This window comes from Carassius carassius, chromosome 40 (genome assembly GCF_963082965.1).
Source record: "Carassius carassius chromosome 40, fCarCar2.1, whole genome shotgun sequence".
NCBI lineage: Eukaryota > Metazoa > Chordata > Actinopteri > Cypriniformes > Cyprinidae > Carassius > Carassius carassius.
In genome coordinates, this window is record NC_081794.1 from 2,385,018 (window position 1) to 2,410,675 (window position 25,658).

The 25,658-nt window shown below is 36.1% G+C and overlaps 2 protein-coding genes across 5 annotated transcripts in view; both read left to right on the top strand.

The window, feature by feature from the left end:
• The first annotated feature begins 1,215 nt into the window (after positions 1–1,215).
• On the top strand, positions 1,216–17,973 carry LOC132121936 (uncharacterized). 4 transcript variants are annotated; one of them, XM_059531684.1, is made up of 19 exons: positions 1,216–1,582; positions 1,783–2,046; positions 4,137–4,379; positions 4,680–4,919; positions 4,998–5,564; positions 5,656–6,077; positions 6,169–6,297; positions 6,399–6,596; positions 6,721–6,861; positions 8,165–8,425; positions 9,703–9,886; positions 10,965–11,131; positions 11,218–11,346; positions 12,223–12,398; positions 13,506–13,675; positions 14,635–14,859; positions 15,730–15,836; positions 16,826–17,026; positions 17,183–17,973. In XM_059531684.1, the coding sequence occupies exons 1-19, from the start codon at positions 1,471–1,473 to the stop codon at positions 17,345–17,347; spliced, it is 4,101 nt and encodes a 1,366-aa protein (XP_059387667.1). In that variant the 5' UTR covers positions 1,216–1,470; the 3' UTR covers positions 17,348–17,973. The 4 variants fall into 4 exon arrangements, with proteins under 4 accessions (XP_059387667.1, XP_059387668.1, XP_059387670.1 ...); XM_059531685.1 differs by having other exon boundaries at positions 1,459–1,582; positions 1,877–2,046; positions 17,183–17,694; XM_059531687.1 differs by lacking the exons at positions 1,216–1,582; positions 1,783–2,046 and adding an exon at positions 3,102–3,254 and having other exon boundaries at positions 17,183–17,695.
• A 215-nt stretch (positions 17,974–18,188) lies between these two features.
• LOC132121937 (uncharacterized) overlaps positions 18,189–25,658 on the top strand; it is a 30,256-nt gene continuing 22,786 nt past the window's right edge. Inside the window, exons 1-6 of the mRNA XM_059531688.1 lie at positions 18,189–18,408; positions 18,490–18,637; positions 20,203–20,377; positions 22,052–22,229; positions 23,004–23,130; positions 23,347–23,466. Coding sequence (XP_059387671.1) covers positions 18,191–18,408; positions 18,490–18,637; positions 20,203–20,377; positions 22,052–22,229; positions 23,004–23,130; positions 23,347–23,466 — 966 coding nt within the window. The 5' untranslated portion in view covers positions 18,189–18,190. The remainder of the gene's footprint in view (positions 18,409–18,489; positions 18,638–20,202; positions 20,378–22,051; positions 22,230–23,003; positions 23,131–23,346; positions 23,467–25,658) is intronic.

Consider the following 25,658-nt stretch of genomic DNA (forward strand, 5'->3'; position numbering starts at 1 on the left):
GTACAGACAGGTCTATAACAGAAAATTTTCCCTGCTCTGTGTGTGATATTTACATGTTATTTGGTATAACTGTCACATTTATATATATATATATATATATATATATATATATATATATATACATACATACATACATACATACATATATACTTTTATATTTTATATAACTGTTTTTATAACGAAATGTTTGTATACCACTGTAATCTGTGTAATTACTACTTTATATAGCATATATAATATATAAAAAATCAGTTTGATTATATTAATATATTGCTTTTGTTTCATGCATTTGTATTTTTAAGTCTAATAAATGCATAGTTTATACACAGTGTTGTTAATTTACTCTAAAAAAGTAATTATTACTAGCTACTAATTATATCTTCAACAGTGTAATTAGTACTAATTACTCTCTAGGTATTGCATTAATTATTGCTAATTACATTCTAAATTCATTACAGTTGAGCAATGCAAGGATACATATGAAACTTATCTTTTAAATAATAAATAATATTAAGTTACATCAAATTTTTCTTGAACTGGTTAAAGTATTAAAGTATTAAAAAAAACAGTTATTTTAATTTTCTTTTCTTTTTTTCACTTTCATTTTAACATTAGATGCTAAATCCACTATTGTTTGTTTTAGTATTGTTCTATAGCCTATATTTAATGCCATGACATCAGACAGAATTGTAACTAGTTAAATTAAAAACAAAAAATGAAGAGTATTATATCACGTTACTTTTTTAAAGGGAAAAGCAGTTAAATCACAGTAATCAATTACTTAGTAATGCATTGCACCCAACACTGTTTATACATACATATATGATACATGGGACATGTATTATAAGCTTACATATTTTTTGACAAGCTCTTAAACGTAAACTGTAACGATACTCCTCCACAACACTAGAGGGGGGCGGCGCCTTGCTAAAGCGAAACTACAACGGCGCGGAACCAAAGAAGAAGAAGCTCAGAAACAAGCCGCTATTAATCCAGTGTCAGACTCATTTACATGTTTACCGTTCAAGTAGCTAAAATATAAGACTTTAGCCGCTATTTTGCGTTATTATATATATTATAATTTAAGATAAAACGGGCGCAATGTTTTTAAGGTAGCTATTTTAGCAGCAAAAGTACTTTAAGCATATTACCCACATTGTGTTGTCTTTTTTTTTTTTTTAGAAAGCTGCAACTAATTCTACGCGCTTTTCCCCCTGACTAAAATGTAATCGCTTTCCATTGAATCAGTGTCAGAAACCCTGCTATTAAGAGATTGAGATCAACAGGGAACCGTTTGAAGAAGTTTCTGATCCGTTTTCTGAATCAGATGATGCGTTCTCATTGGATTCGTTTTTAAATCAGATATAGTTTTTCTGAGGCAATTGCAAAACAACTGAACTTAAATGTTTTAGTTTAAACTCTCAGTGAATTTTATAACTGGAGAATGTCTTGTTTTTAACGAGAAGAAAGATGATGGCAAATAAACAGGGAACGAGCAGCGGCCCTCGGAGACATCAAGGGCCCCTGGAAAGGTCTAGGGTCCCGGATGAAGCACTATCTTCGACATCAGGAACTGACAAAAGTATTGTGCATTTCTTTTCTATTTGGTGGTCTTTACAGCTCATTGTACATACAGTTTTTTATAGCACTTGCTCTAGTTTGTGGCAGGAAAACATACATTTGACATGAGAATATCATTTTTAAATTACAATTTTGTCTGCCAGAATATACATTTCTAATATTTCTAGTTTTGCCATTTACAATTGTATTTTGCTTCATCAGGCCCCTCATTGCAAACACTGAAAGAGGAGGTTGTCAACTTAATACAGAGCTTTCCGGATGGACTTGAAGTGTCAAGGTTAATCTTTATGTACAGGAGGGTCTACGGCAAGAGGTTTGGACCGTTGAGCAATTATGGTTTGGAAGGCCTTCAGGAGTTTTTTGAAGAGCTCAGTGACCAAGTGCGTGTGGAAAGGATTAACAATAAAAACATTATCAAATCTGTAAACACTGTTCACAGGAATCTACAGCTTCCCATGTTTCAAGGTATGAACTGAAAACATTGCATTCATTTCCTCGATTGTCTTTATGGGGCGGCAACATTTTGCATCGGTGTCTCATCAATGGATGCTCTGCAGTGAATGGGTGCAGTCAGAATGAGAGTCCAAACAGCTGATAAAAACATCACAATAATCCACAGCACTCCAGTCTATCAGTGAACATTTTGTGAAGCAAAAAGCTGTGTGTTTATAAGAAACAAATTCATCGAGACGTGAAAAGGTCGTCTGGTCTGAATCAGGAGAGAGAGAGAAATCTGCTCGGATCAAACACTGTTTACAACCAAAACAGTGCTCAACAAATATTTGGCTGGATTTAATGTGAGAGGACAGCAAGCAATAGACTTTTAACAGGAGGGAGCATTATTATGAAGGCGTTAAAACGTTGTAATGATGGATTTGTTTCTTACAAACATGAAGCTTTTTGCTTCACGAGACATTAATAGATGGACTGGATCTGTTTTAATCAGCTGTTTGAACTCTCATTGGATTGCATGTAATGCTACATTTCTTCAAATCTGATGAAAAAACAAACATTTTCACCACATTCTAATTCATGGGTTAACCGCTCCTTTAAATGATGTAACAAATCTCTAAATTATGTGTTTGTATAATCATATAACTCAAAACTCAATATATTGTATCAGATTTGTCATTGTCATCCCAAAAAAAACCCTGATTAAATGACCACTAACTGCAAGTTGTTGTGAATAAAAACAAAAATAACTATTTAAAACTTAAAAAAATATTTTTTAATTTCTCAACAGCTGCAAATTGAGTCAGATTAAGCATTCACTGTTCTTACTAAGAATTTGCAGTTAGTTCATGTGGGATCAACAGTCTTTTGAATTGATTTTCCTTCTTATCCCTTTAATTGGCAAGCCAGTTGAGTTTCAGTTTTCAGGAAATGTAACAGCGCATGTTATCTCAGGCTCCAGCTGGAAACTGAACTAAGCGCTGGGTCACATGACTTCTCTCAGAACACAGAGAGAATTAGATCAGCTGAGAGAGAGAGAGAGAGAGAGAGAGAGAATACATGCAGGAAAACCTGTTTTATACAGTCTGTGAGGAAAACGAAACCTAGGCCTGTGGCTCATGCCATCGTCGATCATTTCACACAAACACATTACATGCTCACTGTGTTCATATGAAGTCCTACAGCATTTAAAGCATTTCTAGCGGTCTTTGTTCAAACAGGTAGGATCATCTTCAGACGGATAATGGTTGTTTTGTTTTCTAGAATTGAGAGTAATGCTGAAGGCATTTGCATGACTTTCAGTTTTGTTTCTCGTGATGCAGTGCATGTTTATGACGAAGGGAGAGACTAGTATAAAACACCACACAATCAATTAGTCAGTCAGTTCGGTCAGGCATTCACGGAGTACAAGCACAGGGTAAGACCTATGCTGTTATTAAATAATCATTATCAAATGTTTGTCAGTCTGTTAATATTATTTCCATACGAGGTTTCTTGGTATATTTTAAAAGGTTTATGTTGTAGCATTTGGCTTGATTGGTTAACGTTAGTTAACTGCTAAAACATAACAAAAGGCACTTATTAATCTTGATTTCAACATTTACTAATATATTTTTAAAACCAAACATTGTATGTTAACATTCTTAGTAGATAGTAAACTAAAAGAAAAGTGTATTTCTGCCAAATGACATCAACAAAGATTGATAAGTGCTTTTTAGGTCATGTCACTTTGATGCATTATAGTAAAGTGTTACCAGTTTTATTTGGTCGTAAATGATAAACTGTGTTACTTTGAGGTGCATTATTAAGTGCTGAGAAATGATGTAGCCTGTAGGTTGTTATTTTACTCAATCTGTTTTTGAAAACATTGTTTTTCCTGATTAATTTGACTCTAATATACAGGTAAGTTTCATGTCAATGGTCATTTATCTTTTGGAGAGAAAGTAAAAATGCATTTGATTCATGCTTTTTTTAGTAACATTCCTGACTTTGTTTTTGAGGAACTTGATATTCATTAAATTTTTTGAAGATAAATGCCAAATGATTTTGTATTTAGGTCTAAACAAATTCTACTCTGAATAATGTTTGTACTGTTTTTCCAGATGGAAATATGGATGATGCTCCTAAGAAAGCAATTCGTAAGAAGGTTATCAAATTATTGAAAAAGCATCCTCAAGGAATTCCTCTTAATAAATTAGCAGAGGTCTTTGCTCAGAAACATAAACAAGCCCTTTTGCCAGCTGAGCTGGGCTTCCCATCAATGGAAAGCTTTGTGGACTCTCTCAGCAGGGATCTGTTGATGGAGGATGGTGTGGTCTTTCACAATAGCAACATAGTTCTTACAGGTACTGATTTTTCAATGTGGCTTCCAGATTCATTATTTCCATTAATGCAACTAAGAAATAACTGTTTTGTAAAGGATTTCTCAAACACAGCACTGTAATAAAAACAGAAGTGTTGGATTCCTGTTTTGAAGGACATTACACAAGGAAACGCCATTTTTGAGAAACTGATTAAAAGTAGTTTAAACTGAGTAGGATTTAAAATAGTGAATCACTTGTTATACTGTCAGGAAAGCCAACTTGCAATTCCTTTTATTATTGTGACAAAGCCATCTCTCTCTTTTTTATTTTTTTTTTATACAGGTGAAGACTTTGAAAAGAGATGCAAAGAAGTTGTGGATTTGGTAAAAAGCCACCAGGAAGGCATTCCTCTTTCAAAAATAGCAGTGTTTTTTAATAGCGAATATGGGAGGCCTCTGAGAAAGAAAGAACTTGGGTTTTCATCAATGGCAGAGTTCATTGACTCTCTCAACCAAGAGCTTTGTGTTGAAAATGGCCAAATTTTCTACAAGGTTGCAAAGCCTGAAGCTTCGACCCATACAGGTAACTATTTGTTGCAATATATTAGAGTTCTGTCATTCACTCTTGTGGTCCTCATACATTTTTTTATGCTTTTCTCAGCACCGCCTGTGCATGTTGATGGGGTTTTCAAAGACGTCGTGGAGCTGGTTAAGGACCATCCCACAGGCATTCCTCTTAGGAGGTTGTCTCAACTTTTCAATCAAAAGTATCGGCGTAACCTCGCTGTGTCAGAGTTTGGTTTCAAAACAGTCGCCTCCTTCGTTGATTCTCTGAGCGATGAGCTATTGGTGGAGAAAGAGAGAATCTTCCACAAGAATCACAGAGCAGCACCTGCAGTCCCAACACCTGCAAACCTACCAAAAGTGAACAATGACTCGACACCTGCAAACTCAACAACCCCTGTAGTTAGTTTTGGAGCTGACTTTGCTCAAAGAGGTAGTGAAATGACGCAAGAGGAACTGATGGATAAAGTTAAAGAGGTTATAAAAAAGTATCCATCTGCACGCCATTCCATTACTGAATTGCAGAATGGCTTCTTCCTCCTATTTGGGTCGGCACTTCCATTAGATCTCTATAAGACATTGTTTGACAATCATACAGCTAAACAGCTTTCTTCCTCTTGTCTTGTTGTAAATAATAAACCAGCAGTAGCGAAGTGCCTTGAAGGTAAGATTATATATATATATATATTTTAAAGATAATACATTATTCCATGTTCTTAAATTAAAAAAAAACTCTATCCATTTTATTCTTGTAGCAGCACACAAGAAGCTTGTTGAGGAAGTAAAGAAAGTTAAGCCCATGCCTGTTGTTGTAAATGAACAAGTGGTCCGGTCCAAGGCAGGATCCCCTATGCTTCGGTTTCAAAGTTTAACCGCCCCACTGATGGCAACCCCAAGTAATCTGTCCACTGGTGACTTCCCAGTTCTTGGTTCTACGCTGTCCAAAGCCGAGGAGAAGAAGCTGAAGGAGGGAAGGGGGCCTGTTTTCAGTGAGTCCTACTACAGCCAAGTGAGAGACGTCCATGGTGCTAACATGAGGGCAGCAGAAGCCTTGCTGGAAGATGAAGACAATGTTGGGAGACGGAGAAAGGCAGTGAGCTCAAAGGAAGTGAACTCTTTGGTAGAGAACGTCATGAGGGCCCTAGCAGCCGAAGGAGAGCATGTCACCATCGAGAGGGTCTGTGTCTTTCTAAAAGAACAAACCAGAACATCCATTTTGTTCATCATAATGTCAAAATATCTAAATTTTATTTTGCGTTATTGTGAAGGTGGTCAGCAGAGTTTGTTCACTTCTACAAGTGTCCAGCTTGAAAGATATGAATATCGACGCTCGTCGGCATCTGCCTGCGGTGCAGGACCTTCAGCGCAGCATTAAGGAGATCAATACGTATATTGAGGTACACGGTCTTGCACAAAATTCTGGTGTAGGTTTATGATCTGATTGACAGGTTTGAAATGCTGTCTTGACAACACAAACTTGTGCTTTTTTCTAAATCAGTCAGTGGAAGCTGTTTCCTCTATATGCACGCTTTACGAATTGGGACAGGCTTTGGCCAACCTGAAGAACAAGAAACGCTTTGAAGAACTCCATCTGGGCCCTCTCTGCAAGATCCCTCTTATTCACAGAATGTTCAAAATGGATGCAAATACTAAAGATGATGATGTACATCAGATTGCGACCGTGGATATTCTTAGGGTGAGTCTGGTTGGGAACGGCTGCATATTTGACCATCCTGAAACGTACCCGAGAGAAAGAGTACATCCACTTTGACATGACTCGCTCTCACTCATTGAACGCTGTGGTTTTCTGCTGGTTTTAGAGTCTCCGAATGTTCAGAAGAAAAAGCAAGACACCTAGAGTTGACCTTGCTGACTTCATGAAGCACCTTGCAGACCAGTACAGCTGTGAGTCACCATATGAACTTGGCATCAGAATTCAGAGTCTTGGGTTGCCTATTTCGGTAAGATTTATTGCTACCACCCCTTTTTCAGAATTGTATGATTCAGTATCGAAGGTTCCGTTCTCAAAGCACTGAAAATACAGCCTTAAACAGTTTCCCAAAACTCTGGAAGATGGAGATTACCTTATCTGTTACCAATGGTCAAGGATAGCTAACCCTGCTCCTACCATCCTTCAGAGTTTAGCTCAAAATGTAATCAAATACCTGAACCAGCTAATCAAGGTGGATTACTTGAACATTACAGGCAGGTGAGTTGGAGCAGGGTTATATCTGTAGTCTGCAGGAAGGTAGGCCTTCAGGAACAGAATTGGCTACCCCTGCTCCAGGAAAAACCATATAACTCTGCTCCAAACTCTTACCCCTTTTTCACTTACCTAGTTCACGTTCCTTTGTCAATCCTGGCTCTCAGCCTGTTCTAAGCTGGTTGTATTGTAGCCTACTGAGAGCCGTCCACATGGTTCCACAGACTTAACAAATAGAGAGTGTTGCTATGTGTTTTTTACGTCTATGTGTTTTGCCAGTCAGTGTCCAAGTACACAGTCCAAAACATCATATTGCACATTTTTTTGTTTTGTCAACTTGTCCTCCACATTTGTTGGCTTCTCTTTTTTTGGTGCTTGTATTGCTATGTAGAAGATAGGAAAGTGAAAGTGATAGGTGGGTGGCATTGGGAACGGGAGGGGTTCCCAAACTAGGACTGAAACTTGGGATGCCAGAAGTGCCAGCACACTGCCAACGAGTCTATAGGCGCCAGTTTTGCTAGGTTGTCCGATTGAAACCAGCATTAGATGTTACTTTCTATATAACTTTTTTTCCTTTTTTGAGCTCCATAAACAGTGCATGTTTCCTCCAACTGGCATTTTGCATGTTTTTTTTTTTTACAATGTTCTCCCTCGAGATATTAGCACAACACATAGGAAATCACAAATTATTCCCAAATGTGCTGCTTTTTTCTGACAACTTCCGCCTACATCACTATTTCTGGGGTTCCAGTCCATCAAGTTTTTAGGGCTGAAGTTGACCAATATTTCCGGCCCAAAACTCTCTTTCCTGTAGTGGAAATGGACACTGGCCAGGAACCCTAACCCAAACCAGAACCATGTATGTGGAAAAGGGGACCCGAACCATGATGAGCAAAGTGATAGAAAACATAAAACATTCAAGTGCAGTTTAATTAAATGCCATGGAATGAGCAAACCAATCAATTTTGAGGACCAGATTTCCATGCATGCTAAATCCAACAACCATATTGAACATACTTTACTGCATTATTCCCTTGTTTTTCCACAAATTGTGTTCTTAGACGTTGAATAAAGCATCTGCTGCTGAGTTTTGCCACATGGACACAGCCAGAGAAGCCATTCAGAAAGAGATTCAGGAGGAGGTGGATGCCAAAATGTTTAAGATCAAGAAGAGTATCATGGATCCAGCCCAAGGACCTGTGACCTTCTCCCAGATTGGCAACTCTGAGCTGAGGAAAAAATATGTAAATATGACCGCTGCGGATGCAGTCATGGAAGTCTTCATCAATTCTGAAAGTGTCTTTAACAAGAGTATGACAAAGGTAAACAAAATCTCCCATTTTAAGATTTTGCCGACTGGTTTTTTTTGAGTCTTGATGTCTGATGTGTCTTAATCGCAATGGAAATGGAGACTTGACTGCTTTTTCAAAACCCCGTAACAGTGTTGTAGTACTTTAAATTAGACTTGAGTCTTGAGTTTCAGTCAAATCAGGATAAGTCTTAAGGTCTAACTGATTCATAGAGTGTAAATATGCTTTCCTTTGGGGTAATTAAAGACCGGTTTTGCATCAGTGTCATGTGAAACTCACGATGCCAGAGTCTAAGTCAAGAGGACTTGATGAAAAGACAAAGAACATGAAAGCAAGTTTTGGATTTGAACTCAAGACGAACTGGAGATTGAGTCCTACAACACTGATAACTAATCTTGGCTGCGTTTCTCAAAAACCTTGATTGTTTAAGTTGATCGTAGATGGCATTGGTAGCAGTGGGTCTACAATTTAACTTGGGGTTATGATGCTTTTGGGAAACGCAGCCCTGAGTAGTAAACATGCATGTGCAAAGGTAAAAAAAAAATGGCAACCACCCTAAGAAATAGATTTGCGGTGGCAAACCACAAGCAGTTTGGGTGCATTTTGTTTGGAAGAGCTTTTAAGTCATGAGTGTGCTGAAGCTACAGTAAGTAATGTTCCTTTGCTGGACATGAGCCTTTCTCTTTCTAAAACGAGGTTGGGTGCCCATTTATAATTATCACTAATGAGATTCTTAAAGGGATAGTTCACCCCAAAAGTTAAGTTCTTTCTTCATTTAGGCTGTATCTCCACCAAAGAGTGTTTACTGTGTTTTTTACAGCTGTCCAATTACAGTAGAAGAAAAACGGGACAAATATCACACCAAGGAACTCAAATGGAGTAGAAGTTAATATTCTTGTTTCCAATTATTAATGTCTGTACCAGATGAAATCCCGGACTACCCCCAATATTGATATGAAAAAGAAACAAAGAGAGTAGTCTTTATTAATGAGATGTTATGCTCATCATCTGCTAATCCCACTCAGAAATATTATGTCTCCCAATATTATTCCTTATGCACTCACTGTTTTCACTGACCTTTCCTTCTTTATTCACTTTGAGGGATTAGCATGTGATGGGGTCATTTCTTGTGGTGCACGTCTATGAATATAATCATGCCACTTCTTCTCTGGTTTGATGAACTGAATCCGATTGAGAATATTGAATGAATGTTCGTAATGTATTAGTTTTGAACGGTTCTTTCATAACTGTTCTGGAAGCAACTGATTGTGCTTTTTTTGTGTCCTCAGACTATTCAGACGTTCCTGTTATGTATAAACCGAGACAGGCTTGCTAGAGCCTTATTCCAGCTTGCTATATGCTGTGGCTCCTTGGACGCCCCTCAGGACCTGGTAGCTAAAGAAAAACCACAGAAAAAAACAGAGGCAAAGAAATCTACAGAAGAGAGAGCCACAGAGATGCTCCCTACTGAAGGTAGCTATCTGAATCTCCCCTTTTAGTTTTAGCACCATCCAAAGTATGACGCCAAAAGGACAGTATGATGACATACATAAATGTCTGGAAAGCCTATTAAAATATCTAAATTAATACAATATATAATAATGTATTATTTATTTGAATTTCCATTATACATGGACTTTTTTGTTCTAAAAAAATTACATTTTTATTTTATATTTAACATAGCTTTTAGTCAAAATAATTACTTTCTCTGGACCTTTTGTTCTAAAAAAATAAAATTATTACAAATATTATAGAACAAAAGGTCCATAGAAAGTCATTTAAACTATAAGCAATGTTAGATATTAAATAAAATAAAAAATTTAACATAATTACTTAAGAACAAAAACTCCATATAGAGATATTAAAATTAAATTTGAAAATAAATTCAATTCTCAAATTACTGTTATTAATTTGTTTTTTTACAAAAATAAAAAGTTAATAGAGAGATCATTTTAACCAGTAAAAGTGTTATAAATAAATAAATATAAAGGTAAAATTATTAAAATTAGTGGGGGTTTTTTATGAACGAAATGTCAATATAGAGTTATTGTTTAAACTAGTGCTATCATTGTAACGTTAACTTTTTAAATGTTAATTTATTTAAAAATGTAATGACTTTTTACATTTTTTACATTTGTTAAATGAATGCATTTAATCTGTCACATGAATATAATTTCTTGTACTAATACTGAATAGAATACATGAATAGAATTTTTTTGTATAATATTATTTATCTTTATAAATTATGTTTATTGGGGGGGTTTTCTTAGCAATTTTTCTTGATAAATATGATTTTATTACAGTTAATGTGATGAAAATCTAATTTTAGTCAATTGATAGTCAATTTAAAATTTGTCACCCTCTTTGAATTCTATTGTGATATGTTGCATGCAGTTGCTTTGTTCTTGGTGTAAATCTGTCTGTTTTCCTATAGCTATACAGTTTTCCTATATCTAAATTATCCATGTTTGTCACTTAAATGCATGTGCATTATTGCCTGTCGTGTAAAACGTATTCTCTGTATGTTCTCATCTGGTGATTTTGTGCGTAGCTGACGTGAAGAGCTATTTTCAAGAGTGTGTCACTAGTTTCAAGAGCACACCTACTCTGGCCCACCTTCGCACTCTGGAAAAGAGGATCGCAGAGAAGTTCAAGTTTAAAGACTTCAGCCAGCTGCAGCAAGGAACCTTCCTTGATTTCATTTTCCACAACAAGAAGGTGTGTGTTTCTACTCGTGTGAGGTTTCTCATGGCGTGTCACACTGTAACTAACCGGTCTTGGTCTTGGTCTTGGTCTCGGCGCAGGTCCTGCAGGAGGCAGCAGGGGGCGCCGTCTCTATCGACAGCCAGGATCCTGGAACGGACGGCTTCAGACCGTGCAGACAGGATGTGTTTGAGTTCATCAAGCAGTGCGGGGAGGGAGATGACAGCAGAGTGAGTTTTGCAGCTTGTCTGTGTGATCTTTGCACGGTTTGGTAGATCACGACTCTGATTGGTATGTTTCAAAGACAGCCTCCTACTTACAAAAACATCCCACGCAGATGAACAAACAAGCATCTCTAACCCTATAAAGCATCTCTCTAAGTGATCAAAACCGTTACTCACTATCTACTACAAGCCTTCTGTCGTCTGATTGATAGTTTAGACTATTTTAATCAAGTAAAAGCTCTTTTAGTTGCTGCTTCTCATTTCAAATCTTTCCTGATTGTGATCAAGTAAAGGTCAGAATAAGGTCAGTAATATCTCCAGATGAACTCTTCCTGGACTGAAGCAGCTCAGCTTTACTTGATTCTCCATCAATCATGTTTAAGAGACTCAGATCTGATCCTCAGGATCTTTTGAGGAGAGTTTGTTTCCAGAAGCTTTACTTTCACTGCTCCTCAGCGGAGGAATGATCTTCACAAGCCTCCAGAACATCTCACATCTTCTGAGGAGCGTTTATTTCTTCAGCTCTCAAACAGCATTGGATTGCATTGCATTATATGTTAGGATCATTTTAATTTAAAAACATGTTATTGGAGATATATAGAGTACTGACTGATTTATATCATTTTAAGTATCTGCTATACTGCTCACAAGCATCTGAATTTCATCAGATAAACACAAGCATCTTCGCCAAATTGCATATTTTTGTTCATTTTGAATAAAATTGAGCTGTTTTTCCTCCTTGTTCTCTGTAAATCAGATTACATGAGACAAACTTTATTGATTATGATCTCACATGCCAGGCTTGACAGCGTTAATTCTAGCAAACGTACAGTTACAGTACACATGGGAATGAAACATGTCTGTGTTTTTGTTCTGGATCAGCTGCCGTTCATCGAAGCCGCTCTGAGGAATCATTACCGGATCAGAGATAGTCGAGAGCTCGGTCACGGGCCGCTCAGTTTTCTTGTCAAGTGCACTCAGAAGCAGAAGGAGCTAAGCGGAGACGCTGTCGCTAGTGTGGTGCGCTACGAGTGTCCTCTGCTGCCCATAGGTTCAGGGTAAGACGGTTCAGATCTCCACTTTAACTCGTACTCGTCTGTTTCTCTGCACAACTCTGTGAGCTGTAGATAGACGGCTGTAAAACTAGTTCAGAGCAAAGCCTGATTCCCAGGGTTTAGTTTATTGCCGTCTGAATCCAGCATGTCTGTGTTTCTCCCACTCCCAGGCAAACTACTTAATGTTTTTTGACAAACACCAATGTCATGTGGTAATTTAATTGCTGCCCAAATTCACACTGACTTTACAAGAAGAAAATCTGTTAAAATCCTTTTTGGCTTCCGCCAGACACTGTTTGCACTTTACTGTAATTTACATGCATGCTTTTTATTTTTTATTTATATATATATATATATATATATATATTTTTTTTTTGTTTCTCTGTTTTTCCTTCTGGACAAAATGTTAACGATAAAAAAAAATGTATTAAAATTTTAAATATTTTAAAAATAAAACTAGTGTAATTTCCACTTATTTTTTAAGAACAAACGGTCCATGGAGAAGTATTGTTTTAATGAGGGCTATGAATAATAACATGTTAATTAAATGTTTTATTTAAAAGAAAAAGCTGTGTGTTCAAAAATGAATGCATTTACTCTGCCTCCTGAATAGAATTTTCTTTGCATTAATATAGTATTTATTATTTCTACGCTTTTTTTGTTGTTGTTGAGGTTTTTGATATGTGATTTAATTGCAGTCAGTATGATGAATTAATCTGTATATTATGAGAAATATTACAAGAAACGTCTTTAAAAGTGTCTTACCAAGCCCAACCATTGATCAGTACTGTATATGTGATCCTGGAAAAAAGAAAAATGAATAATTCTGACTCATACAATGTATTTTTGGCCATTGCTACAAATATACTCCAGCGACTTAAGACTGCTTTTGTGTTCTAGGGTCACATATGTGTATAAAGCATATAGTGTGTGTATGAATTAAAATCTAAATCTAATAATTCAATTACATTTATTTTTTGTTTTACACACAAATTCAGTGTGGTGTCCATACCGGTGTTTGGTAGTGTAGCTGGAGAACTGAGCGCACACACACATGTTTGGCTGGAGACTCATGTGTGTGTGTGTGTGTGTGTGTGTGTGTGATCTCAGGGAGTGTGTGGTGGACTCCGTGGGTATTCTGGGCGAGCTGAGCCGTGATCAGGCGCGGGCGAGTTTGCTGTCGGCTCCTCTGCTGCAGGATCTGGAGGAATGGAGTCAGTGGCATCTGGTGTTTCAGCCCAACCACGGCCCTCTCAAAGACTTCATCGACAAGTACTGTGGTGCGTCACCTCGCCAGAAGCATGCTTCAAACTGTGATCTAGTGCTGTGCAATGCTCCTATTAAGTATTAGCGTCATAGTCTTATATTTCCATGTGATATAGTTGAGCATTTAGTTTAGTGATTCATTTATAAAGACCGTCACTTGATTCATTCCTGAAGGAATCGTCCACTTAAACGAATCGTGTGAGTGAATGATGCAATGGCTCACTCATTAATACAGTCTTTAGTTTCTGTTTAAAATATTGTTTCCTATTAAAATAATTTTTGGAATGTATTTCAATATTCAAAATATTATTTTTAAAACATTAATCGAATAGCATTAAAAAAAAAATTATTTAATTACGTTTTTTTCTTCTATAACAAACACCAATTAACAAAATATTTCCGTGAAATAAAATTATGAAAAATTATTTATGGGGAAAAAAACCACTTTGTTAGTAAGTTCAATTTTTGGTAAGGAAATATTTCTTATTTTGTTTACCTTGATGTTCTAAATAACTAAAACTGATATGCAAGTAAAAATTAATGAAAGCTATATAGACCAAAAAATACAAATGATAAACATGACAAAATTGAAAAATAAAATATAAAAATGTGAACTAATTCAGAATAATAAAAGCTGTGTATGTGATTAATAAATAAGACTCATTCTAATTGAATTTGATTAGATATAAGAATTGGACATAAAATATGATTAAAATTAGACATAATTGTCCTAATAAATTGAAAAATGCTCTTGGAAATTATTTTAAGGTGTGAAATATCGGCATGTAAAAAAAATAAAAAAAAAGTTATACAATTTCTATCTCTGCTGTGAATTCAACATCTCACAGAGTATGACAAATATGACAAGCTTGTCTACAACAGGCCTAAAAACACATGCAGTTAATTATCACTAAAGTGGCAGAAAATATGGGAGATTAAGTCTTGATTGTCGCTGCATCCCTCATGTGTCCAGGTAAGACGGAGCTGCTGGCTCTCGAGGTTTCTCCCGGCGTCCTGCTGCGGGTCACCGCTGACACCGGGGACAAACACTTCTCAGAGGCCACACAGGCTCTGGACCCCGTGGGCACCGCCGGACACTTGGTCTCCATCGTGGTGGCTTACGGGATCCCAAACACGCCCACGGCGCTCCTGGCCAATCACATGGAGAGCGCGCTGAATGTAGCGGTCGCACAGGAAGGTGGGAGGGTTTCTTCTCGCACCACAAGTGTCTGCACACTTCGTCACACTTTACTCACGGTCCGTCACACTTTGTCCTGAAACCGTTTGTTTATCTGACTCCGCTCCATCCATAAACACAGATGATACTGCTCCTACCGGGTTTACATGGCTCCTTAAAATCTTTAATTCAGGCCTATTGTGGGTCTTAAAAAGTCTAGATTCGCCCTGCAACACATCTTGGATCAAAGCAAGAAGTCTTAAATTCATAAAGTTATAGTTAAAAAGTGAAATGTTGCATACACTGCTTTGTAAGCATTTTTTCTTGCTTTAAAGTACAAATATCTAAACGTCAAGATACATTTATTTGAGATGCAAAATGAAGATATGAAGTCTTGTTTCTTTGGGGAATTGAACATATTAAAAAATATGTGACCCTGGACCACAGAACCGGTCACAAGGATCAGTTTTGAAATTGAGAATTATTAATCTGAAAGCTGAATAAATAATCTTTTCACTGATGTATGGTTTGTCAGGATATGACAATATTTATCTGAGATGCAACTATTTGAAAATCTGGAATCTGAGGGAGCAAAAAAATCACAATATTGAGAAAATCATCTTTAAAAGTGTACAAATGAATTCTTAGCAATGCATTTTACTATTCAAAAATGAAGTTTTGATAAATTTACGATAGGAAATGTACAAAATATCTTCATGGAACAAGATCTTTAGTTAATATCCTAATGATTTTTGGCATAAAAGAATAATTTATCATTTTGACTGCATGATTTATTAGTTTCTTCTCTACAGGTCTTAAAGTCTCAATTTAGATTTTAAAGCCTTCCTAATCAATGAATGTAATCTGATGTTTGTGTCCTGTTTGAAACAGAGATAAGGCCCGGTGAGGATGGTTACTCGTACGGCTGTGTGGCTCGGTTTGTGCTTGAATGCGTTGCTCTGATGCCTACGAGAATCTGCAAGGAGCTCCTGCAGCAGGTACTGACTCGTGCGGGAGAGATCACATCATTACGCCTCTGCTGCTGCTGCTTCAGTCATATCATGACACAAGAGAGAGCTCACATCTCTCTTTCCCCGCTGGAGATTTGCTTTATGATTAGCGATAGACTCGATTATTGCACAGGCCAGTCTATCAGCTGATATGTTTGAGATCAGCAGATATTTTTGATTGGATGAGTCTCGTTTGAAGCTGCTTTATTCGCACACCTGAGTGAATCAGATGTATAGCTCTGCTATATATGACCTAAAGTGGGAAAACACATACAAAAAAAAAAAATATAGATATACTTGTAATTTTTTGATTTACAATTATAATTACTTTAAACCGTATACCTAATTCACACAAAAGAATAACAAACAGAAATGTATAATATACGTTTAAAAAAAAATATATATATATTAAATATAGAATTTAATAAAACTTTTACAAATAAAATAAATAGCCATATGTTATGTAAATAGAAATAATTATTTAAAAAATATTATATATGTAAATAAATTAATAAATAATTAAAAATATATAAATATAGAATTTTATACAGGGATAGTTATTGAAAATGTCATTATTTACTCATGCTTGTTGGAAGAATTGTTTATTCTGATTATAGTCAGGGATTTAATTTATTGTTAAACTTTAAATAATATTTGTAAATAAATAAAAAACACTTGTAAATCATCTGTTCCTCTGTTAAAAGTCTGTTCCACCAAAGTTTTTTTTTTTAAAGATGAATGAAAAAGGCAAGTAAATCATGCAGTTACAGTTTAATTTAATGATTACATATACATACATACATACATACATGCATTAAAAGTGTTTACAATAAAAAAAAAAAACGTACTGTATATATTAACAGTATGCCCATATTGGCAGAGCACTGATGATGATCTGATCCTCTAGTCTGAGCTTCAGCGCAGCAGCATTGGGATGTGTGTCTTATTCCTTGGACGTTTCTGATGACTCTGTGCAGGTGTTTTTGGAGCCGCTGTCGAAAGTGCTCGGTCAGACCAGATCAAAAACAATGCTGCTGGACGCTGCACGATCACACACACGCTTCCTGAACAAACTGCATCAGATGGGGCTCCTGCTGGGAATCACAGAGTGGAGGAGCCACTTCAACTACAAACTGCTTCTGCAAGCTCCTGCTCAACTGCCTTCAGAGATCAAGAAGGTTTGGCTTCCCTTCTAGTGTGTTCCAGCAGAACAGTGCATGCAGACCAAATTTCAAGTCATAAATCAGTTTCATCAGACAATGCAGAAGCAATGCAACACAACTATATATGTTCATAGTTCTAGTTTCTTAATGAAAGCCTTGTAATCTGTGCAGTTTGTGGTGGAGGACTCTATGAGTGACATGTCTTCAGTGAATGAGATGGATAATGAGGAGGAAACGGAGCTCAGCACTTCCTCCAGCAGAGTCCATCAGCAGGGTGAGCCTCGCTTCTTACTGTTTTTGTCTGTTCTTGTGCATGATAGTTTCATTACACTTTGACATTGTTAATTATAATGTTTGCAATATTTCAGAAATGGTGTGAAGAAGTCTGTTCAAAAGCTGTTCAAAGTCAAAAGTTAAATTAAGGCTGAATGTCTTTTGTTACTTCTTAGGTTCGATAAGAGAACAGAAAGTGGTCATGATTTTGGTGCAAAAAAAAAACACATTTGTGTTAGTAAAATTGACATTAAATAACAATAAAAAAAATGTTAATGTGTAGAAACAATATGTCTGAAAACTAAAAGGAAAAATAAAAATAGTGATTGAAAAAATTATGGGAAAATATGGTATAAAAAGAAAGAAAAATGATAAATGTGAAGAAGAATATGGGTTAAAAATTAAATTAAAAAGCTATATATAAGGAGTGTAGAAAAGTATGGCTTGAAATAAAACAGTAAAAATAGAGGTAAAATGTTTAGAGAAATATGGCTTAAAAATGTAATAAAATCAATAAAATGTAAAGATTTTTTAAATAATTTTCATGAAATATAAAAACAATGAAAATGGTGATAAAAACATAGAAACGTGCTAAAATGTGCAAAAAAATTATGGCTTACGAATTAAATGAAAGCAATACAAAATAAAATGATTGAAATGAAAGTTGTCATAAAAAAACAATAGAAAAATGTGGAATGACAAAAGAACAGTAAACAAATTATGCTAAAATGTGCAAATAAATATGGCTTAAAATGAAATAAAAGCAATTGAAAAAAATTATAATGTTACAAAATTTTCATGCAATAAAACAATAAAAATTGTGATAAAACGTAGAAAAATGTGGATGACAAATGAACATTAAACAAATATTGCTAAGATGTGCAAAAAAATGTCTTCTGAAATAAAATGATAAAAAAAGCATTGTTTCTTCTTTTAGACGATGATGATGATGATGATGAGGAGGAGGAGGAGGAGCAGATGTACGAGCTGGTGTCTGAACGCACTGAAGAGACAGACAGCAGTGAGGATGAGGACAGAGAAAACTCAACGACTGCTGATCAGCCAGATGAAGAAGAGAACGCAGCCGAGCTGGATCAGCACAAAGCCATCATCGAGGACATCAGGTTCATTCAGGTTCATTTAGTTTACACACTGTTTCTTCAGAGTTTAGCTCTGTGCTAATGCTGTCGCTGCTGATGCTGTAGGAAGACGGAGTTCGGCATCGGCGTGGAGCTGAACGAGGAAGGCCAGAACCTGATGAGGAAGCAGCAGGCGAGACTGGGCCGCAGTCTGGAGCGCCTCTCCACTGAACTCTACAGCAAAGACACACACTTCGTGCTGGAGCTCATTCAGGTCAGCAGCAACCTTTGTAAAAAAATCTTAGTGGATCATTCAAATCAGCAGGTGCCATGTTTAGGTAAGAAACAGATCACAGTATAATTTCTGTCTAATGGGGCGTTCACACGCGACGCGTAGTTGAACGCTTGAACATTTTGAGTTTACTTGTTTCATTCACGGATGAAATTCGCTTCTTTCATGCGTGAAACTCACTTCACAACAGACGCGAATTCACGTCATGGGAGGAGCTTCTGCCAGCTGAGTTCATGCAGCATTGTGATTTCAACCACCATTCATTAGGATCATTTTCTAAATATTACTGTTATGTCTTGATGTAGTTTTAGTTTTATTTATAAAGACAGTGCCTATTTAAAAATTTGTTTTGCCGATTTCGGAGATGATTAGCTTCACGCGATCAGCAGTGAATTTCGCAAGTGACAACCAACTGAAAAAGTTGGTTGCGGTGTGAGTCAATGCAAAGACGCAAATAGACATCCTGCGCGCGATTGAAGCGGTGCGAATGACACGTCGGGAATGAAACGTTTCTGCCGTTTTGACACGTGATTTGCGTGATTCACGAGAGTTGAAAAATCTAAACTTTAGCGAAAATTCACGTGAGAAATATTCAATTCGCGCGGTGTCATTTCGCACCGCTTCAATCGCGCGGATCGTCGCTCTGTCGCTCTGTCGCTGATGCTTCATTCGTGTCTGGTGTGAACGCACCATAACAGTCGTTCAGATTACTGCGATGATCGTTTATAGTTCGGATATAAACATTGATGTCTATGGTAGTGATCAAAATAGAGCAAATCAACTTTTGAACTGGTGCTTTACGTAAAGTTTGTTTTGATTGCAGTGTTTCTCTTCTAGGTGTCAACAAGTGAATGTTAAAAATATATATTTGGCGTGGAATCATTGATTCGAGTGATTCGTTCAAAAACGCTGATTCACCCTGTTATGAAACAAGTGATGAATTTATGAGTCATTAAATCATTCATTCAAACCACTTTTTCATAATTTTAACATACGGGTATATGTGTATGAACCTGGAGCACAAAACAAGTGTCAATTCTTCTAAATTGAGAAGTATACATCATCTGAAATCTGAATAAATGAGCTTTCCATTGATGTGTGGTTTGTTAGGAGGACAATATTTGTCTGAGATGCAACTATTTGAAAATCTGGAATCTGAGGGATCAAAAAAAGTTGTTTAAAGTTATCCAAATTAAGTCTTAGCAATGAATATTACTAATCAACAAATTAAGTTTTGATATATTTATGGTAGGAAATTTACAAAATATCTTCAAGGAACATGATCTTTACTTAATATCCTAATGATTTTTGCCATAAAAGAAAAATCTATAATTTTGACCCATACAATGTATTTTTTGCTGTTGCTACAAATATACCCCAGAGACTTAAGACTTCTTCCCTGCTTCTGTGCTGCAGGGTCATAAATGTATCTATTAGGGCTATCTATTTCAGAATCGAGATCTCTATCTGAGATGAGAAAAAGCGTGATTCTCAGTTTATCCAGAATGGTGCAGTTCTTCCTGAAGCTGATGTTTGTGTTTGTGCAGAACGCTGATGATAACTGCTACCCTGACGGCCGAGAGCAGCCGGCGCTCGCCTTCGTGGTGGAGAAGGACTGCATCACCATCCTGAACAACGAGTGTGGGTTTGAGGAGAACAACGTCCGTGCCATCTGTGACGTGGGCCGCAGCACCAAAGGAAAACACAAATATGGCTACATCGGTACTTTAATTATGTGCTGTTTCGTTATCCATGTTTGGTTGTGCTTTTGTCCTGCACAAAATATCGAAATAAAATAACGAATGTACAGATTATGATCTGCATATCACGATTTTAATATTTCAAGGTACAAAATAATAAAAGTAACAGAATAGACTGGCACACAACTGTTACCTCAGATGAGTGCTTTTCAGTGTTGTTTTAGTATTATATTATAGTTTATAATTTTAAAGTTTTAGTCATTTTGTTGCATGTTTTTCTCTTTTGTTTTCCATTTATTTTTGTGTTGCTTTTGTACATTTAGTTCAACTAAACGCAAATGAGAAATTCTGCCTTGTCAGCTAGCTTATTATTAATTTTTTACAATTTTTTACAAGTTTCAGTAAATGTTTTTCTTTCAAGTAACAGATTTTTTTAATGTGTGGTTTTAGTTGTAACTATAATAACCCTCGTGCTTGTGCACCGATGATTGTATTTATTGGCTAAAGATCATGAAACATGTTTAAATATCGATTAAATTGCACACTTTAATATCATGCAACCCTAATTTGCAAACACTGTCCTAATAGCAGTGTGTTATTATTGTTACCTAAAATGTAAAAATAAAAATCTGTAAGTGAAATAAAAAAATATAAAAATGATATATATATACATTTAAAAATATATGTAATTTAATTATCAAAAACACTACTATAACTCAAATTAAAATGGAAAATATAAAAGGTATTTCAAAATAGTAATTCATATATTTTTTGTGCTTTATCAGCACGCTAACGATCTTTCATAGTGATTGATGCATGTATTAATTGAAATAGCTTGAGCTGACAGATCTTAACCCCATAACTGTCACCGTCCCACCTGTGGGACGCTTGGCACTCTTTTTTGTTGTTGTCTTTTTCTCTATAAAATCTTTTAGTAATCATCATAAGTCATATATCATTTGAAAGCTTAGAAGCCCAAGATTCATCCTGTGGAAACCATTTTTAAATCGGACATTGCTTTACCATGGAAATGGTACTTTAAAATCTAATGGCGGTCACCTCCCCCTTAGTGGGCAGGGCCAAGTGTCATAAAACATAATGCATTACGGTCTTCTAGAACCAAAACTTTTTATAATCTTGGCAACAAACATATCATTGGAAAGGTCTGAGTCTCAGGATTTCATATTTGGTGGTTATTTTGAGATAGAAGTCAAATTCACAGAGAAATCTAGAGAAAAAAATCATTAAGAAAAATTCTAAATAGTTTTGATGACTCCCAGTGGCTGTGTGTGGTATGACGCCCTAAATAAAATCTCACAGGAACCTCAATTTTTTTCATATCAACTTCAAATTTATAACATAACTTATTTAGACACAAGGCTTTAATTTTATACCAATTTTTGAGTAAAACCTGTTATGTAAAATATTTATAATAAATAAAATAAAATAAAATTAATATAGCGCATATTATTTACAGTACATTTAAACTTCTATAACTTTTTGATACTTCAATTTTTTTGAATAAATTCCACTTTTGCCAAAATCTGCTAATTTTCTTCTTTAAAAAGATACCAACCTTATGTTTATATTCCAAAGTGTTCATAAATTACAGGAATTTTAGTTTGGATAGTGCACTTTAATTCCTATTTAAAAAAAGGGGGGTGACAGTTAATGTCTGTGGTGTTTTGTTATACAGGTCAAAAGGGCATTGGCTTCAAATCAGTCTTTAAAGTCACCGACTGTCCGGAAATCCACTCCAATGGTTTCCACATCCGATTTGACAAGAACAGCGGCCCCATGGGATACATCCTGCCTCACTGGGTGGATCAGGAGCGTTCTGTGAGCGCTGATGCCAGAGAGATTGCAGAGCAGAGGTTAAACAAACCCACAAGATTCACAAGCCCGGTTCCACAGACAGGGCTTAGCCTAAACCAGGATTAGGCCATAGCTCAATTAAATGATTTTTATAAACATTTCTTAGAAAAAAGCATTACTGGTGTGCATCTTAAGACAAAACAAAGCGCTGACATGTTTCAAGATCAGTCAGTGCGAGTTTCTTTCAGTTGAAACGGCTCAGATTTACATTTTAGTCTTAAAGCCTTGTCTGTGAAACCGGACTTTAGATTTCTCACTCTCCCAGAAAATGTGCTTAAACACTTTTAGTGTCCATATTACATCTTCTTTCTTTAGAAAAAACATTAAATTATGCGTAATCACTTGCATCTAACCATAAACCAAACATCAAAGAGTAAGCACATGTAATTAATTAATATCGTAAAATAAAAATAACTCAAATATATTCAAAATTAGAACGTTTATATATTTTTTTAAATTCATTAAATATATTTTTTTATGCATTTTAGTATGCATAACATTTTTTTATATTTATATTTTTTTATATATATATTATATTTATATTTTTATATATATATTATATTTATATTTTTATATTTATATTTTTTATATTTATTAAAATATTTACTTGCATTATTTTATTTTGCATTAAACTTTATTATATTATAGAGTCTTGAATTGTTTGGAGCTACTTGTGTAAAAATAGTTCAGACATCACAGTTGCCTTTTTCTTTTGTTTTTTTTTTTTGCATTATTGTTATGTAAAGGCTCTTTGGTGTCTATTTTTCTTCTAGATGGGCTACAAAGATCCACCTGCCCCTGCGCTTCGAGAGCTACCAGACTAAAAACCTCTTCCATGACGTTCATCCCTCTCTCCTGCTCTTCCTCCATCGCCTTCGCTCCATCTCCATCTTCAATGAGGTGAAGACCTGCTTTTTGCATCACCACCCAAAAACAGCTCCTTCTGTTACCCTAGAAAGCCTGCTGTGTTATATTTGGAACTGTTAAAGCAGTCACACACAATCTACTCCATGCTTTCTGTCGTCTCATTGGTATTTTTGCGACTATATGAGCCAGAAATGCCTGATGCATCAGATATGATGTTTTTTGACTGTCATGTGTTTGTTTAATCCTCAGGCTGAGAAGCGTTTGGTGTCGATGACGCGGCGTGATCTGAGCCATAACATCCTGGAAGTGGCACACACCGGTGGAGAAGAGCGATGGCTAGTGGTCAAGAGAATGCTTTATCCTAAAAAGGCAGGTGTTGCACACAATTATCACCTCATGTATGGTTTCTTATAACATGTTTGGGGACGTTATGCAAGAGTTAAGTGCTTTATACCTCTGAGGAACTAAGTGTTCATGCAAGGGAGATGATTAGTAAAGTGCGGTGAATGTGTTTCTTGTGTCTTTGTTCTCAGAAGCAGCAGAGATTCACTGCACTTTCTGAAATTTATTTTATCTCTAGTTTTAGTACAACCCGAATTCCGGAAAAGTTGGGACATTTTTTAAATTTGAATAAAATGAAAACTAAAAGACTTTCAAATCACATGAGCCAATATTTTATTCACAATAGAACATAGATAACATAGCAAATGTTTAAACGGAGAAAGTTTACAATTTTATGCACAAAATGAGCTCATTTCAATTTTGATTTCTGCTACAGGTCTCAAAATAGTTGGGACGGGGCATGTTTACCATGGTGTAGCATCTCCTTTTCTTTTCAAAACAGTTTGAAGACGTCTGGGCATTGAGGCTATGAGTTGCTGGAGTTTTGCTGTTGGAATTTGGTCCCATTCTTCCCTTATATAGATTTCCAGCTGCTGAAGAGTTCGTGGTCGTCTTTGACGTATTTTTCGTTTAATGATGCGCCAAATGTTCTCTATAGGTGAAAGATCTGGACTGCAGGCAGGCCAGGTTAGCACCCGGACTCTTCTACGACGAAGCCATGCTGTTGTTATAGCTGCAGTATGTGGTTTTGCATTGTCCTGCTGAAATAAACAAGGCCTTCCCTGAAATAGACGTTGTTTGGAGGGAAGCATATGTTGCTCTAAAACCTTTATATACCTTTCAGCATTCACAGAGCCTTCCAAAACATGCAAGCTACCCATACCGTATGCACTTATGCACCCCCATACCATCAGAGATGCTGGCTTTTGAACTGAACGCTGATAACATGCTGGAAGGTCTCCCTCCTCTTTAGGCCGGAGGACACGGCGTCCGTGATTTCCAACAAGAATGTCAAATTTGGACTCGTCTGACCATAAAACACTATTCCACTTTGAAATAGTCCATTTTAAATGAGCCTTGGCCCACAGGACACGACGGCGCTTCTGGACCATGTTCACATATGGCTTCCTTTTTGCATGATAGAGCTTTAGTTGGCATCTGCTGATGGCACGGCGGATTGTGTTTACCCACAGTGGTTTCTGAAAGTATTCCTGGGCCCATTTAGTAATGTCATTGACACAATCATGCCGATGAGTGATGCAGTGTCGTCTGAGAGCCCGAAGACCACGGGCATCCAATAAAGGTCTCCGGCCTTGTCCCTTACGCACAGAGATTTCTCCAGTTTCTCTGAATCTTTTGATGATGTTATGCACTGTAGATGATGAGATTTGCAAAGCCTTTGCAATTTGACGTTGAGGAACATTGTTTTTAAAGTTTTCCACAATTTTTTTACGCAGTCTTTCACAGATTGGAGAGCCTCTGCCCATCTTTACTTCTGAGAGACTCTGCTTCTCTAAGACAAAGCTTTTATAGCTAATCATGTTACAGACCTGATATCAATTAACTTAATTAATCACTAGATGTTCTCCCAGCTGAATCTTTTCAAAACTGCTTGCTTTTTTAGCCATTTGTTGCCCCCGTGCCAACTTTTTTGAGACCTGTAGCAGGCATTAAATTTTAAATGAGCTAATTAAGTGGATAAAAGTGTAAACTTTCTCAGTTTAAACATTTGCTACGTTATCTATGTTATATTGTGAATAAAATATTGGCTCATGTGATTTGAAATTCCTTTAGTTTTCATTTTATTAAAATTTAAAAAACGTTCCAACTTTTCCGGAATTCGGGTTGTACATTGTAACTCACAGAAATGGTTCATGGTTTTCACAGAAATATTCAGCAGCACAACTGTTTTAACATTAATAATAATCAGAAGTGCTTCTTGAACATCAAATGTGCATATATCGTTGACATCCTATAATAATCACTTAATAACCTTAATATCAACCTTGCTAAATGTAAATTAGGAAATCTCTAAATATCTATCTAAATTTAGCGTTGCTCTTGAAGCACTTGATTCATTGTAATATATATATATATATAGGTGAATCTAAAAAAAAATTTATATGAAAAAGTTCTTTATTTTTTGTAATTTAATTCAAAAAGCAAAGTTTCTTCTAGATTCATTGCACACAAACTGAAATATATCAAGAGTTTTTTGT

Coding starts and splice junctions, on each gene's coding strand:
- LOC132121936 (XM_059531684.1), top strand. CDS start 1,471: ATGATGGCAAATAAACAGGGAACGAGCAGCGGCCCTCGGAGACATCAA. Junction 8,426..9,702: donor TTAACAAGAGTATGACAAAG/GTAAACAAAATC, acceptor TTGTGTCCTCAG/ACTATTCAGACGTTCCTGTT. Junction 11,347..12,222: donor GGGAGGGAGATGACAGCAGA/GTGAGTTTTGCA, acceptor GTTCTGGATCAG/CTGCCGTTCATCGAAGCCGC.